General features: G+C 36.9%; 1 protein-coding gene across 3 annotated transcripts; it reads left to right on the top strand.

Annotated features, from left to right (window-relative positions):
* The first annotated feature begins 430 nt into the window (after positions 1-430).
* LOC148867452 (uncharacterized) lies at positions 431-15,156 on the top strand. 3 transcript variants are annotated; one of them, XM_088975246.1, is made up of 5 exons: positions 491-701; positions 868-913; positions 2,614-2,691; positions 2,897-3,769; positions 12,523-15,156. In XM_088975246.1, the coding sequence occupies exons 4-5, from the start codon at positions 2,897-2,899 to the stop codon at positions 14,365-14,367; spliced, it is 2,718 nt and encodes a 905-aa protein (XP_088831372.1). In that variant the 5' UTR covers positions 491-701; positions 868-913; positions 2,614-2,691; the 3' UTR covers positions 14,368-15,156. The 3 variants fall into 3 exon arrangements, with proteins under 3 accessions (XP_088831370.1, XP_088831372.1, XP_088831371.1); XM_088975245.1 differs by having other exon boundaries at positions 563-701; positions 2,614-2,731; XM_088975244.1 differs by lacking the exon at positions 2,614-2,691 and having other exon boundaries at positions 431-701.
* Positions 15,157-15,728: the final 572 nt, after the last annotated feature.

Genomic DNA, 15,728 nt, shown 5'->3' on the forward strand with positions numbered 1-15,728 from the left:
AATTGCATCAGTATTTTCAACATTTTTGTACCTCTTCTTAGAAGGTTTCAACGAGAGGCAATAAAATGTCTGAAACGCCTGTACAGTTACTTATGACCAAAATATTTATTTTCCAAATTTTTTTTTCATATCAATTGCTGTTCAAAATACCCGATTTTTTTCTTTTATTGTTCATAAAATTTGTATTATTTTTCTATGCAAGCGAACACTTTCGTACCTCTTATTAAAAGATTTTTAAAAAAGTAGGTGTTCTTGAAAATTCAAAAGAAATAATTACAATTATCAAAACTTAAAAGGAGATCTAAGCAATTTTCCCAAAAATAAAAGCAGGAATCTGGCCACGAAGACAGTGGGCCGTGGTCACGTCCCGCATCGACTGAGTGCATATGAATGATAAATCCTTGCTTCCAAACCTGCCTAAATCAGTCTCATCTCGGTCGCTGGCTGTTGCTAAAAAACTCGTATATTATATATATATATATATTTTTTTTTCTTTTTTTTTTTCTCTGTTCCTCTCTCGAGTCGAGTCTACCCCTCAGGCTCAAAGCCCCTCTCTACTACTCCTAGGCGGAGAGAGTTGCGAGGACTTTGGTTTTTCTTATTTCCCCCTCTTGGCCTTCCCTCTCTTTTTTCTTCCCTGCAAGGCCTCCCGACGAATTCCTACATTCGTAAGCCATGAAAGCTTAGCTCTCTTAAGCCAGGTAAAACTCCTCCGCCATCTCTCCTTTTGTATATGTCTCTCGACTCTCTCCCCTTCTCTTTGTCTGTGTGTCTTCGTTTTGTGTTCTTGTGCTCTTTGTTTTTTTTTTTCACCAAGTTGGCAATCGAGGTAAATCGATACATAACCATGAAGACCCATTTGCGCAGGCCAAAGTTTTCACGTGGGTTTTGACGTTCAAGCTCGTCCATGGAGGTTAGCAAATCTTGTCTTTCATTCCTTTCTGCATGTTTCCTTCTGTTTATAAGACGATTCGATGTGTTCTTCCTCGTGCTTCAATAGTTGCTCTAGTGTTGGAATAAGTTGAATTTGATGGGATCACCTGGAAATTGTCACTACGAGCTATGGGTTCTTGATTCTTGGACGATTTGTTCAGTTCGAATGCTGTATACTTTTGGTTGGGATAATAGGACTTGTTATTAATATACTCGACTCGTTGGGTTTCTTTTAATTTTGCGTTATTTTTTTTATTTTTTTATTTTTTATGTTCTTTTGAGATGGGCATATGTGGAGTAGCTTTAGGTGTTGTTTCGGGTTCGAAGATGGATATGGGATGTGTTAGTCTTGTTCTCGGTTTGCAACTGTGAGGTTCTTTTTATACGTTTTTCATCCCAGTGGTGTTTAGATTGTGCGAATCTGGTTTGTGGGTTTAATTGAGTTGTTTGCATATAATGTTTGCCTTCATTATTTATGGCATTTAGCTTGAACATTCCCTCTGATTTGCCTATACAAGTATTGTGATCCCTCTTCTTTTTCTTTTTTTTTTTTGTTAAACATCATTTAATTTTTATATCCATTTATCTATATTACCTCTTCGTCCTTTGTGGATCTTTAGTTCTCGTCGTGGTTTTTCTTTTGGTAGAATTAAAGCAATTTGATTTCCTCCATACTGGTAAAAGTAGCCATGGGTGGATTGCTAGCAGGCATACTGAAGTTATTATTTGCAGTCTCTTTCTTATGGGAAATTACCTGTTTAAATTTTAGTCCTTTCAATGTGCCATAGTTTGGGAAAAAGGGACTTACCTTTGGATATCTTGGTTGGAGTAGCTTCCTTATGTTCGGAAAACATTTGATGTTTTTCCACTCTGAAGAACTCGGGATATGTAAGGAATCGGAGTTTCTTTCTTTACCATGCATTTCAATTGGCTTTGCAAGTCCAATATCCTAAACTTCTTATGCACATCCAAATTGACTGAGGCAGTTGGGAGGATCTGCTATTCTACTTGGTTACTGAATCCAATACAAAACTCTATTTCCTTTTTTTAGATCAACACTTGTTTTATTTTATTTTTGAAGGGAAAATTGAACTTAGGGATGGCAGTTTCATCTCTTACTGTTAAACATTTTAGTAGCTGTTAGGCTGCTTATATTGCATGTAGGAGAAAAATATGCACTTATAGTTCCACTGTTGGAAGGAAAGGTTGAAATATACCTGATAAGGCTAATTTTGTAGATTAAACCTCCAAATACAGGCTTCAAGAGATGCATTTGTTATACTAAAACCCCTTCTATTGCCTCTGTTGCAGTGCAGTCAGTGTGAAAGCACCTCAAATCCCAAACAGCTCACGTTTCCTTATTTATGCTTGTAAATCTCTATTTCAACCAGTTACTCTAGGGTTGTGCAGCATACTGCTAGCCAACCCCATATGGTTGGGATAAGGCTTAGATGATGATGATAGGTGCAGCATACTGCTGAAGTTGTTTTCAGTGCTATAGTGGCTCAATCAACTCACTTAATATGTGCTATTTCAGTTCTCTTGTGGCACTAAAGCTTCTTCACACTAATAGTGCTATCTTTTTGGCCACTTCAGAATGGTTTTTCCTCTTTTGGAATGTTGGTTACATGTTTATTTGAGTCATTTAGTTGTTTTTTTTTTTTTTTTTTCTTATGACAGAATACATGGCTTTTGATGGGGCAAACTGGCAGGACAGGATTTGTGTAGTCAACCCCAAATAGTTGGGATTAAGGCTGAGTTGAGAATAATTTAATGTGGTTTATAATTAATTGAAAGGGTACTTCACTATTGTGGCATATCAGCATATGACTTTGGTCTAAGTTGATTCAGTTATCATTTCCTTACTAATGATTTCGTCTGTTTTGACTTGTTTAAAGGTATTAGATCCACATTTATGATAGTCTACTGAACTCACATTTCTTCGGGTTATTTCCTTTTACAGATGGATTCAGTTGAAACGTATAATGACAATGAGTGCATTGAAGACTTATCTCTTGACCACTTACATTCTATAGGTTCTCCTGATATAAGTGATATATTTGGAGATTCACAGGTATTCCCTCGAGTTGGAGATGAATACCAGGCAGAAATTCCACATCTGGTAGCAAAATCTGACTATCTTAAGCAAATAAAGACAACCAATGCAGAAGTCATGGTTGATGTTGCTCATTCTTTTTGTGTGGGATTGCCAATCCCAATTATGTGGGTCAATAATAATGAAATTGGTAAGATCAAATGTGAATCACTGGAGTCTCTTGCTGAGTTGGATAAAAACGGGTCTGTGCAATCTGTAACCAGCAAAGATTGCCAAATAAATTCAAATAGCATAGACTCAAAGCTTAAGGTTGAACCTTTGGATGTTGCATTGGACCATGGGAAGGGACTAAGAGAATCAGAAAACCAAAAATTTATGATGGTAGGTGATCAGATTGATTCAAAGTTTCCTTTGCAACAACAAAACAAATCTGCCCAGTATAATGACAGTGCCAAAGGTGATTATCCGGTTCCTGGCTCTTCTGGTGAGCCTTGGAGTGATATTGAGAAGAAGAGCTTTATCCTTGGTCTATATATTTTTGGGAAGAATCTTGTCCAAGTGAAAAGATTTATTGGGAGTAAAGCTATGGGGGATATACTATCATTCTATTATGGCAAATTTTATAGATCAGATGGACACCGTAGATGGTCAGAGTGTCGGAGGATGAGAAGCAGACGGTCTGTACATGGGCAAAGGATTTTTACAGGATGGAGGCAACAGGAATTGTTGTCACGCTTGCTTATGAATGTCCCAGAAGAAAGAAAAAGTGCATTGCTGGAGGTATTTCATTTTATTTTATTAAACTTGAGATCAAACTTTTGCCTTTAGAATTTATTTAGATGAGATTAAGGGATCTCTGATGATTTATCCTTTGTGGCAATCATATCTTATTAGGAAGTTTCATATTGTACACTTAAGTTATGGGTGCATAAAATATTATGATGTCTGGAAAAATGTGCTAAACTAGCTTATTTTATGGGTGCATAAAATATTGTTGCTTTCTGCCCCATTACAGTTTCAGCATTTGATTCTTTATACGTAGTAACTTCATTTTGGATTAGAGTTTTTTTTTCTATTATTTTTGCACATTTTATTTGTACCTGTAATGTAAATCTTTGTTAGAAAATCAGAAGCAAATATATGAAAAGAGATGATAGGATCATCAAGAGTTAATGGTCAAAACCAATAGGCTAAAACTACCATCCAAGCAACAGAACAATACAACAAGAACCCCCCAAACCCAAAAGAATTAATCCAAGAGGACCAAGCCTTGATGCGCCTCACTCTCATTGTTAGTGAATATGTGTATGGCAAAAATATGATCCAGGAAAAGTTTGTATGCAATTTAGAACTAAGAACAAAAAATGCAACAAAAAATTCAGTCAAATAAATGTAATACAGTAGAGATCAATCAAATACAAATTCATGTTTAATACGTTTTCATTTAAAAAGTCAATCAAATACATTTTCATTTTCAATCAAATACAAATTCATGTTTAATACATTTTCAAATACAAATTCTTCCTGCTTTTTACTCTAGTCTGCGTCTTTTTCCTTGTAGAACAAAAAGACGTGACTTCTCAAGTATTTCTTTAGATTCTATATCTACAGTTTAGGCCTCCTGTAGGACCTATTCAAAATTAATAGTTACATTTCCCCTGATGTAATTCTTTTTTTTCCTTAGGCTAAGAGTACAAATACAAAATGTACACTACAAATACAAAGTGTAGAAATAGAAAATACAGGGTTTTGCATTGTACATATATACAAATATGTTCAGTGCAAAACCTTGTTTATGGTATTTCTAAGCCTTGTATTTATACTCTACATACTTATATTTGCATTTCTCCCAAACTGAGCCTAAGTATTTCTCTATTATTATGAAGCATGAATCCTATGCAGCTCTAGCTCTGTGCAACAGTATAAATCATCCTTCTAGGGGCTTTCCATCCGCCCCATAAACAAAAGGGATTTCTGTTAGATCTAGATGGGCAAGGACTATCTTTTATTTCCAAGAAATGGTTTTATAGGGAACTATCACTTTATTAACCTTCTAGTTGTTTGAGACAATTCAATCTTTACATTGAGGGGTTAGCTAACTAAATATCTCATGCTTAAGTTGTTCAGGGTCATGGACTCCATTAGTAATATTTTAGTCCTACTTCATTTTAAAACCTCTTGTTTCCAAGGCATTTGTTGGTAAGTCTAATTTTGCATTTAGTCCCTCTCTAGTTTAATCGAAATTAATACTATTGCATTGGCAAACAATATATACTATGGGACCTCCTGAATATGTTTAGTCAATTCATCCATGACTAGTGCAGAAATGCCATTTTGATCTTTTATAAACTTTTTGTTATTGATAAAAGAAAAAGAAAGAAAAAGCTATTTGATTTGGGTTCTACCTAGGGTGTGAAAATATAATGCTAAGGGAAAATATCAGCCTCTCACTTCATGGGAGCTGTGGTCATAAAGTGGGAAGCCTGCCAATTCAACTGGGGGGAGGGGGGGTTTATAGTTATTTTCACATCATATGTAAAAACTTTTTTGAACACGCTTGCTTACATAATCATGATGCTTTTTAGGTAAGGCTTATGGTTCCTGTAGGCCTTGTAGCATGTGATCATCTTCAATAGTTAACCAAGCACAATGGTGTCCCTTGGAGTGCTAATGCTACAAGGCCTATGGTGCTTGTAGGTTCATGTTCTCGCCTGATAAGCAAAACTAGCATGCATGCACTTAGTGCAATGTTGCTTAGGCTCAGTTTGGAAAGAGTACAAATACAAATATGTAGAGTGCAAAACCTTGTATTGTGTATTATTTTTGTATGTATTTGCACTGTACGTATTTGTATTTGTGTTCTTTCCAAACTGAGCCTTAGCATTTCTCTGTAAAACAACTTCTAAATTGCTATATGGAACCTTCATTGATTGTTTAGTCAGTTGGACTGTTAATGGACTCCTAAACTAAAGGGCTTTGAGGTGAAGTCTTGCCATTGTTGAGATTTGGGATAGGTGCTTGAGTCTTTAGGTCCATATGAATATTGCAAGAGGTTTTCAGGTTGATTGTAGTTTGAACTGACTCAGCTTTAACCTAATATAAGTGCTGTTCTGATTACATATTAGGATGAGTTCAGGGCCCAGCTGTGGCCATGGCCCAGTCTCATCAGGAACTAATCTCCAAGAAATATAGTGCTCTTGATGCATGGCCAGTAAACAAAAGTAAATCCTCTGTGACTTGAATATTTAATATACAAATCATACCTGACTAAACAGAGTTGGAGCAAGATGGCATATTGGATGAAGAATGCTGCATGGCATGGTCTTGATTAAGTATCTCAAGACAAAATTGTAATATAAAACTGTTAAGGACCTTGAACCTCATGGCTCACACCAATCTCTGAAATTGGTGATTGGATTGAAAAGGGAACAATTACTCTCAAATGTTAGAGGTGGGGACTGCCTGCACTTGGGTGATGGGTCTACAGATCTGCCATCAGCTTAGCCAAACATTTCTTTCCTTGGTGGGGGGGGAGTGAATATGTAATGAATACAAGAATTAAAAGGGTTTAGGTAGTGATTTCTAGCCTGACAACTATGTAATAACACTCTACATGATCTGTTCTTTTCCTAAATCAATAAAAGATGAAAAATTACTCATCAAGAAAAGAAAACATGTACAATAGTAGAACATAACTAGAAACAAAATTTTCCTTCCTCTGAAAAAAAATAGAATTTACAAGTCAATGGAATTTTTAGAATATTACCCAAAAAACATTTTAAATGGAATTTGGTAGAGAAGGTGTTTTAAGGTTGACTTCTATGAATGAGTTGGATACTATGAATTAAAGACATTCTGATGCATTGTGCAACTAAATGGTTACATGATTAAGATTAAGGTATTGAAAAGTACTAGCTAGGATTTTTAATATGTCATGGAAATATTAGTAAATTTATAGATATTTTAAACCATGATTGGAGCTACTACTCTAGGTTCCTTTGAATGACTTCATTTATGAACCTGTCCTCTCTAGCTTTTTTGCTACACTCATTTTTTGGACATGTTTCTTGACTGATCAACACTCTGTTCCATATGGCATAGCTAGCCTTACAACTGTTTTGTAGAATTTTCCTGTTAATTCAAGTGGTATTCATCTATCACACTCTGGATGTAGCCCTCCATTTTGCCCATCCTTCTCTAAGTCTATGGGCGACATCCCTTAACCTCTCACTTGTTATGAAATATCAAACTGAGGTATTGAAAAAAGGTCACATCTAGAAACAAATTAATGAACAAAGAAAATTAAATGTCAAGGTTCCATATAGACAGATCCCGGTCTAAGATTGAATTTAAAACTACAAGGTTTGTAAAGATTTCCCTGCCTTTCCCTACTCTTTCCTTCAAACCAAACACAGCCTAAGTGCTTAGTGCTTCACTCTGGTAATCCTTGCCTCCCCCCCCCCCCCCCCCCCTCCCACACACCCATCCACCCCACGCACATTTACATACAAGTCAATACATGCCTTGATATTTTGGGGAAAGGAAAATAAATCAGAGGACCAAAATTGGAGATATAGAGGCAGTTTCTTTATTTTCTGGCCCATTTACTATTCTTGAATATAGGTCATGAAATAGAGAAACCAAGGGCAAGAGTAGCTGATTCATTCAAATTTTTTGGCACATTGAGAGACACTAGATTATTGTTTTTGTTTCTTGGAGAAAATTGTATAATCACATATAAAGTAAAGAGCTTGTTTCCTATTCCAGCCAAAGGAATTGAGATCCACCTTTGAGAAACATTGGGCAACTAAATAAGTGTAGACCTAAGTTGTGGGGTGGTTGGAAAAAAGGCAAGGGGGTGACTTGGCAGCTTAGGAATGAACCCAGGCACTTTAAGTGGTTGTCAAAAGACATGGACCTGCAAGTACATTGGGTTAGAAGATCTACCAACAGTTTGGCAGATAGTTTAGCTAAGCAAGGGGTTCAAAGACAAAATATGTATTGGACACAATTATAACAAGGGTGGGGTGGCTTGTCTTGTATCGGGCTTGTTAGTTGCTCACAACTTGTATTTAATTCCTAATCAAGAAAAAAAAAAACATAAAGCTAAGATGCTAAGACCGATTGAATGGGAGGTTGCACCTCATGCCTCTTCTTGGGGTGCTTGTAACATTTCTGATATGTCATTAATAAGTCTTTTTCAATTATCAAAAAAAAAGAAACAAATATGGACACTGATGTAGGAAAGAAGAATATCATACTTCATTATTACTTCACACTTCTGGAATTATCCCAGTTAAGATGTTATTACTTCTTAAAAAAAGGTTAAAGAGGTTATCTACCCAAAAATAGCATGATAGATGACTTTTCTTTTTCTTTTTTTTTTTCTTTTTGATAAGGTAAGCATGATAGATGGTAGATGACTTTTAACAACCTGTTTATACCTTCAGAGATTTTTGGCTCTTTACTGGCACTCTTTCTCTTTGCCACCACCCAAATGAATGCATTAGAGCTAACTGTAGTACAAGCTAATCTCTTAAGTGGAGCCAATATACTGTTTTTATGATTCTTCAAGTGCAAGGCAATGGGAAAACATTCAATGAGCCCTCTAGTCTAAATCCAAGATATTCCTAAGATTTTAGTGAGTTTCAAGAAGTTAGGGAAGAGGATTTCATCAGGGGTTTGGAGGGGGAGAAGATGGGGTAGAGAAAGAAATGGTTTCAGAGGAGGGTGTAGGAAAAACGGGAGTCGGAAAGGCAAAGTGGAGGAAGCTGGTGACAAAAGGAAATGAGGATATCGAACCAAAACAATTTTAGAAAAGGATGAGAAGGATACAGAAGTTGAGGAAGATAATGTAGATTACATTTCAAGTGAAGATATTGTTTTAGATGAAACTCATGAAGTAGAAGGTGAAGTTGATTTGGAGACAATAGTGAGTACTGATTTGGAGGTGAGTAAGACTCTTGGTTTATTCCTTTTTTTTGGGGGGGGTGGCGAGATGGTGAGGAAGAATTTTTGGGAGTTGGAAGAAACGTTAATGCTCCTGATGGCTTTGAACCTGGCATCAATTGGATTTGTGCGGCATCATCTGTTTTGTTTTGGCAAGGGATGTAGAGAGAGGAGAGGATGAAGCCGTTCAGACTTTTAAGAAGAATGCAGCGTTGGAATTAGAGAGGGGATCAACACTAGCGAGAGGAATCACAATGTATGAGACATTTCAGAAATTGGAAGAACTTCCACTGTTCAAGTGTCAAAAATTTTTTCAAGGTAGAAAGGGTTCCTTTCTTTGGTTTTGGGCCTAACAAGAAGGTAAAGAAAGCCAATGAGGGAAGAAAGGAAAGCTTTCTCACATTGTTGGTGGTGTTGAATAATCAGGGGCAGTGGTGGGGCGGTGTCAGTTTGGGTTTCAGATTTTTATTTTTTGGTTATTGTTGTTGATGTGGGTCATAGTTTTCAAGGCGTCTAGGTGATTCTAGGCGACATTGGGGCACCTAGTCTCCTAGTCGCCTAGGCGATAAAAGTTTTATAATATAAAAAACTGACTTTTGGCTAGTTTCCTAGTTTTATATACTATTCAGCATGTATGTTAATTGAAAAAATAGCAATTCTCTTTATTAAGAACATTAAATTTCCTCTAAAAATGTGGGCAAATCATCACATCTAAAAGATAAAAATCTTTTACATGTATTAATTTCATTATTTTAAAAAATAATACTACTATAATAAGTATTTAATAAAGCAAATTCATATTAATTAGCAGCTAAAGAAGGTTATTAACTTTATATGATAAATATTCAAGATAGATAGTAAAATAGAAAAAAAACAAGGATGGAGTTTCTGTTTTATTTAATTAGAGAGAGAGAATAGAAAAAAAGAACATTATTATTCTATTCTCTTTCCTCTTTCTTTTTTTTTCTTTCCTTCTTTCTTTCTTTCTTTCTTTTTCTCTCAACAAAACCCTTTGATCTTTTAAATTTCAGTAGTAAAACATTAAAACAAAGTATAATTGATATACATAGCATATAATAAAATATATTAACACATATGTTAATAAGATGCATCAATATAAATGACATTATAAAAGGAGCCCGCCTTGTCATTTTTGTCGCCTAGGTGGGCGCCTAGTTGCTAAAAGTCAAGGCGTTGGGGCGAGGTGCCCAGCCAAGGGTGCCTAGTCGCCTAAGCAACGCCTTGACAACTATGATGTGGGTGTTTGCTGTTGGTGGTCTTGGCGGGATTCTCAGGTGGTGGGATGATTTTCATTATGTTCTGATCTAGTAGGCTTGATGGGGAAAGTTGTGTCCAGAGGTTTTAGGATACCTCTCTTATACTCTATCTTTTCTTAATAAATTTCTTCTTTTTTATTTATTATAAAAAAGGCATTCCTAATATTACGAACTGAAAATTAATGCATGACAGTTAATGTTGAACTTATTATCTAATATTGACATATTGATGTTACACAAGTGTGTTGGCACAATGGTAGAATCTCAGGCTGAGAAGCATGAGAGCATCCACTTTGTGCAAAAAATGCCAAAAGTTAGATCCGTATCCAGAGTACCCCTCCCAAGACCCCAGTAGCTGAGACCATCATTGGGTAATGACCCTTCTATTGATGTTTTACTAACATGACCACTTAACCATACGGTGAATCATGGAAAAAATACATCTAGAATGTCACTAAAAGTTGTATGAACTTCTTTCAGAAAGCAAATCTTTTTGTTATGGAAGTGCCATGAATTATACAAATTTAGGCTTATCCTAATATATTCAAAACCATATTGGCAATTTTTTCATTGTCAAGGGCCGTTTTGTCTCCATCAATTGCTGTTTTTCTTTGCTTATGTATTAGTTTTTTTTTTTTATATTAGGTGGTTAGTATGTTTCCATGTCAAACCAGTCCAGGTTTGATATTTTGCCAAGGGAGGCTAGAGAGAAGACTAGAGAGAAGTTGTGCACCAGGTGGAGAAATAAGTTAATATCACCCAGTTATGTTACTGCCCCTACTTCAGTAACATAACATAAAATACCCTATTACCCTTAAGGATTAAAGAATCAGTGAATCTAGTGTTTTAAAAGTGCAAGGTGCAGAAAAAGTACAAGGGGCAATTTGTGCCTGAGGTGCAAGGCACAAGGCGAGGTGTGTGCCATTTTGAAGCAAGGCGCAAAAATACAAAAAAGGCCAAAAGTTAAAAATAAAAAAGAGTCAGAAAATTCAGAAAAACCAAAAAATATAAAAAACAAATAAAAAAAAAATATTAAACATAATATTAATAAAAAATATAAACCTAAATTTTAAAATAAATGTTTTAAAAAGCCTATCATCTAAAGTTAAAATACACAAAATAGCATGTAAAGTGTACTCAAATGAAAATTTAAAGATAAAATCAAACATATAAAACATTTTCAAGCATGTAAACCCACAATCTCTTTTTTTCCTCAATTGCATTACTTCATAGCTAATGTGGTGTATAAAATATTGCATTCCTGATTCTATGAGCCGCCTTTGTACCACTCGTCTTGAGGCAAGCCCAAACAAGTCTATGTTAGGGTCTTAAATTCTTAATTCTCAAACAAAAAATAACGATTTTATACTTTTAATTGCCTTTTAAGAAGATATTTTATTAAGAGGAATGAATGAATTATAAAATCGTTATTTTTTGTGTGAGAAGTAAGAATTTAAGACCCTAACATGGACTTGTTCGGGCTTGCCTCAAGGGGTGTGGTCAAGGGTCCGGGAGTGGAGCCCCGAGCCCAGCTGCTAGGTTCAAAAAAAAAAAAAAAAACAAAAAAAAAAGCATACAAATTTTAAAAGGCACACGTCTTGGCTGAGGTGTTAGCAGTGTTGGAGGGGGTGCAAAGAGCCAAAGAAATTAAAGTTAAGAAACTGATTATAGAAGGAGATTCTGCAGTTGTTGTGGATTGGCTGAAAGAAGACGCTTCCAAGATGTGGAGCTACAGAAATGAGAAAAGAAAATTCAAGTGGCTGATTAAGGATATGGAAGTCCTATGTACTTGGGTTAAAAGAAATGCTAATTCCTTTGCTGATGGATTGACCAGGCAAGGAGTTTTTAGAAATTCTGGGTTTTGGGCTCAATTGTAAGGTTTTGAGTGTTTAATTCAGATGTATTTCTGTTATGGGGAGTTAAGATTCTTTAGCTCCTCTTCCCTGTAACTTTTTTTCCAATATTAATGAATTCTGTGGTTATTGATAAAAAAAAAGGCACATGCCTGGGCTGAGGCACAAGGCACATCAAGTGCACCAGGCATGCGCCTAGGACCTAGGCGAGGTGCATAGTACCCTAAAATGCGCCTTTTAAATCACTGACTGGAATCTTCTCACCCCATGTACAGCCATCTTTACAATCTAAATATAATGTACTTTACCTTTCTACATGTATATCTGTGCAAACTTATAAGCAAGGGTTGCTTTTGTTAAATAACTGTTAGGCTTGCACTTTTAAAGATTCTTTTCATCTGTTTAACAAAGGCATTGTTCTCTCGTCTCCACATTAATGTTTACCAATTGGCAGGTCTTTAAGACATTTGGAGAGGGGAAATTTTCATTAGAAGAATACATCTCCACTTTAAAAGATACAGTCAGCATGAATGCTCTTATTGAAGCTGTAGGAGTTGGTAAAGGGAAGCAAGATCTCACTGGCATCATCATGGAGCCTTTAAGGACCAGTCAGGTTATTTCTTCTCGTGCTGAAATACCAATTGGTAAGGCATGCTCCTCTCTTACATCCAAGGACATCATCAAGTTCCTAACTGGAGACTTCAGGTTAAGCAAAGCTCGATCTAATGATCTCTTCTGGGAAGCTGTTTGGCCCCGCTTGCTAGCAAGGGGCTGGCACTCTGAGCAGCCTAAGAATCATGGCTTTTCTGTCTCCAAGAATTTGTTGGTGTTTCTTGTACCTGGTGTGAAGAAGTTCTCAAGGAGGAAACTCGTTAAGGGAAACCATTACTTCGATTCTGTTAGTGATGTCTTGAGCAAAGTTGCATCTGATCCAAGGCTTCTTGAGCTTGGTGCTGAAGCAGCTAGAGGTAGTGGTGACAAAGAAGAATATGGATGGGAAACATTGGACCACGATGGTCTGTCCAATCGGCAACGACATTGTTATCTTCGACCACGACTTTCAAATTGTAATTCAGATCTAATGAAGTTTACAGTTGTGGATACCAGCTTGGTTCATGGAGAAGGACAATGCAAGGTAAGAGAACTAAGAAATTTACCAGTTGACACTACTAATAGTTCCACATCCCCAAGTCCTTCAAGAGAAACTGATAGGGATACCTCTGATGAGCCAACAGATGAGCCAGATTCTGCTGATAGATTGTCAAATGATCAAAGGGATACTAATATTTCCAATCAAACATGTATATCTGATAAGGTAATACAGTCTGAATTATCAGATTGTGCAGTTGGTCTTGCAATGCAAGAGACACTAAAAGCTAAAACAGATCCTGTTAACGTCCCGATGAACAATCACAAAGATCCATCTGCCCATACATCTAATGACAAGAATCAGAGGAAGTGTCAAATCGGCAGGAAAACAAAATCTGGCCAATCCAACTATTTAGCTCCCATAACAAAACGGCGAAGGTTAACTGCTTGTAATCACAACACAAACAATTACTCTATTGGTCCAGGACAAAAACAAGATGAGCCTCACCGTCAGTTAGACTCACCAGATGCAAGTGAAAACATGGTTTCTCAAGTGGGCATGTCTTTAGATAAGGCTTCATCCACTGGTTCTTCAGCTAAAGAGAGCCCGATTGAGCACAATGAAGGCATTGTTAGCCAGAACTTTTTTGGCACAGAGCTTCCTCATGAGAAACCTCAAACCCGTGCTTTGATTGACCTGAACCTACCTCATGTCCCACTAGATTTTGAAACTGATGAATCCTTCATGGAGGTGGTAGACAGCCAAGATGACCCAAGTGCAAAGGGGTCATCCATCCCATCTGAAAGACAGCACACAGAGGAGTCTGAGGCTTTAAGACTTAAAAGTGTTGCTATAGCAGAAGAGCAACCTATTGCAAATGCTAGGAGGCACAGCACAAGAAACCGGCCATTGACTACTCGAGCATTGGAAGCTTTTGCTTGTGGTTTCTTTAACACTAAGCGGAGGAGGAGAGGACCAGAGGTTCTGTCCCATGACAACTCAATATCAAGACCTTCCCGGCGGGCCCGTGGCAAGGTTGGAGTTTCTACTAGAATTGTGGATTCTAAGGTAGAAGAGGGGGTGGTGGATGGTGAGTCTAGTACAAGCAGCAAGATGATGGATTTGGAAGTGCTTAATGAGTTATTAGGGGTCCGTAATCCTGCCTATCATCCTGAAGTTATGATGTGTAAAGATAACATGTCTGGTTAGGTGGTGATTTTCTTATCTGAGTTGAGGATTGGGAAGTGGTCCCAGTGGTTGAATTACCTATAATCATGATGCCACTAGTTCTACCAGTATTCTCGGGAGCATCACTGTTTTTTGTGTGCTCCCATTGACTCGAATAGTTACCAAGAGTATAGGAACCTTTACATTTCTAGCTGGCTGTCATGCTTGGTTTGGCCACAAAAATGTTGCAAAGAGTCATGGTATAGTGGTGCTTGAGAACAGGTTTTGCACAATTGATATAGCAGCATGGAAGTTCTGAAATGAGTAAGAAGAGATGAGAGATTTCAGTTGGAGTCGCAATGCTCCAGAAAGAACATTTGACAGATATGATACTTCTTAAAATCAACTTGCAGTCTGTTAAGGGGGATTGAAGAAAAGTTGCTGCATGTGAAATGAGGAATATCAAATTTTGATTCATTTGGTTCTGATTGCAAATCTGCAGCTGGTTGGCCCCATTATACAAATTGGTTTACATAATCATCCATTCCTGCAATGTTGTAACTTGTAAGGAGTTATAATTTCTCCCTTCTAAATGCTTCCATGTGGTATATATCATTTTTTTTTTCTGGGGGTTCTTTTTTTCCCTATTCTTTACCACTACAAAGGATTCAAGAATTGGACATGATGGTATCATTTTGGCCCTGTTTTATGTGTAACAATGACAATTGAACAAAAGACCATCAGGTTTCTTTAACGAGCCAGGAGTCCTGCTGCAAAGTCTTTTGTCCTTTCTAAAAGGCTTTAGTAAATGGTTCACACATTGATAAGCTTTGTTGGCAGGTCTTGCTTTATTTTCTTTCCTCATGGCTTTTCTTGTTGATGAAAATGCTATGATCTTAGGGTTTTTTCATAGGTGAGCATACTCATCAAGGTCATTATCTTTATTTTATATCCTGCTCATCTTCTCCTAATGTATTGTCAAATAGGAGAAAATCTGAATACCAATCTTGTGCGAGTTTATATTATTATTGGGATGGGTTGGTTTCTTTTGTCCTTTTTCTACAGGCCATGAAGGAAGAGAAATATCGGCCTACTAGAAAACGAGTTCGGATATGCTCCTCACTCCAACCTCACAATGCATCCCAGCTGTATATCGGGAACATCTCCTATACTTTATATTGTTATTCAGGGAGATGTCCCAATACACGGGATGGGGCTGAGTTTGGTGTGAGGTGTGTGCTCTGTGAGGAGCATACCCCGATTCCTAGAAAACAAATCCACTGATGTGTTTACTTCTGAATCTGATTCAGAGGGGTTGGTTTAAGGCCGGTTTATCCCTTAAACCACTGTTTGACCCGAAATACCTCCTGTACGGGTGTATTGGGAAACCCCCAATACGATAT

The sequence above is a fragment of the Nelumbo lutea genome, chromosome 3 (genome assembly GCF_056320005.1).
Source record: "Nelumbo lutea isolate HS-2025 chromosome 3, American lotus-T2T, whole genome shotgun sequence".
Taxonomy (NCBI): domain Eukaryota; kingdom Viridiplantae; phylum Streptophyta; class Magnoliopsida; order Proteales; family Nelumbonaceae; genus Nelumbo; species Nelumbo lutea.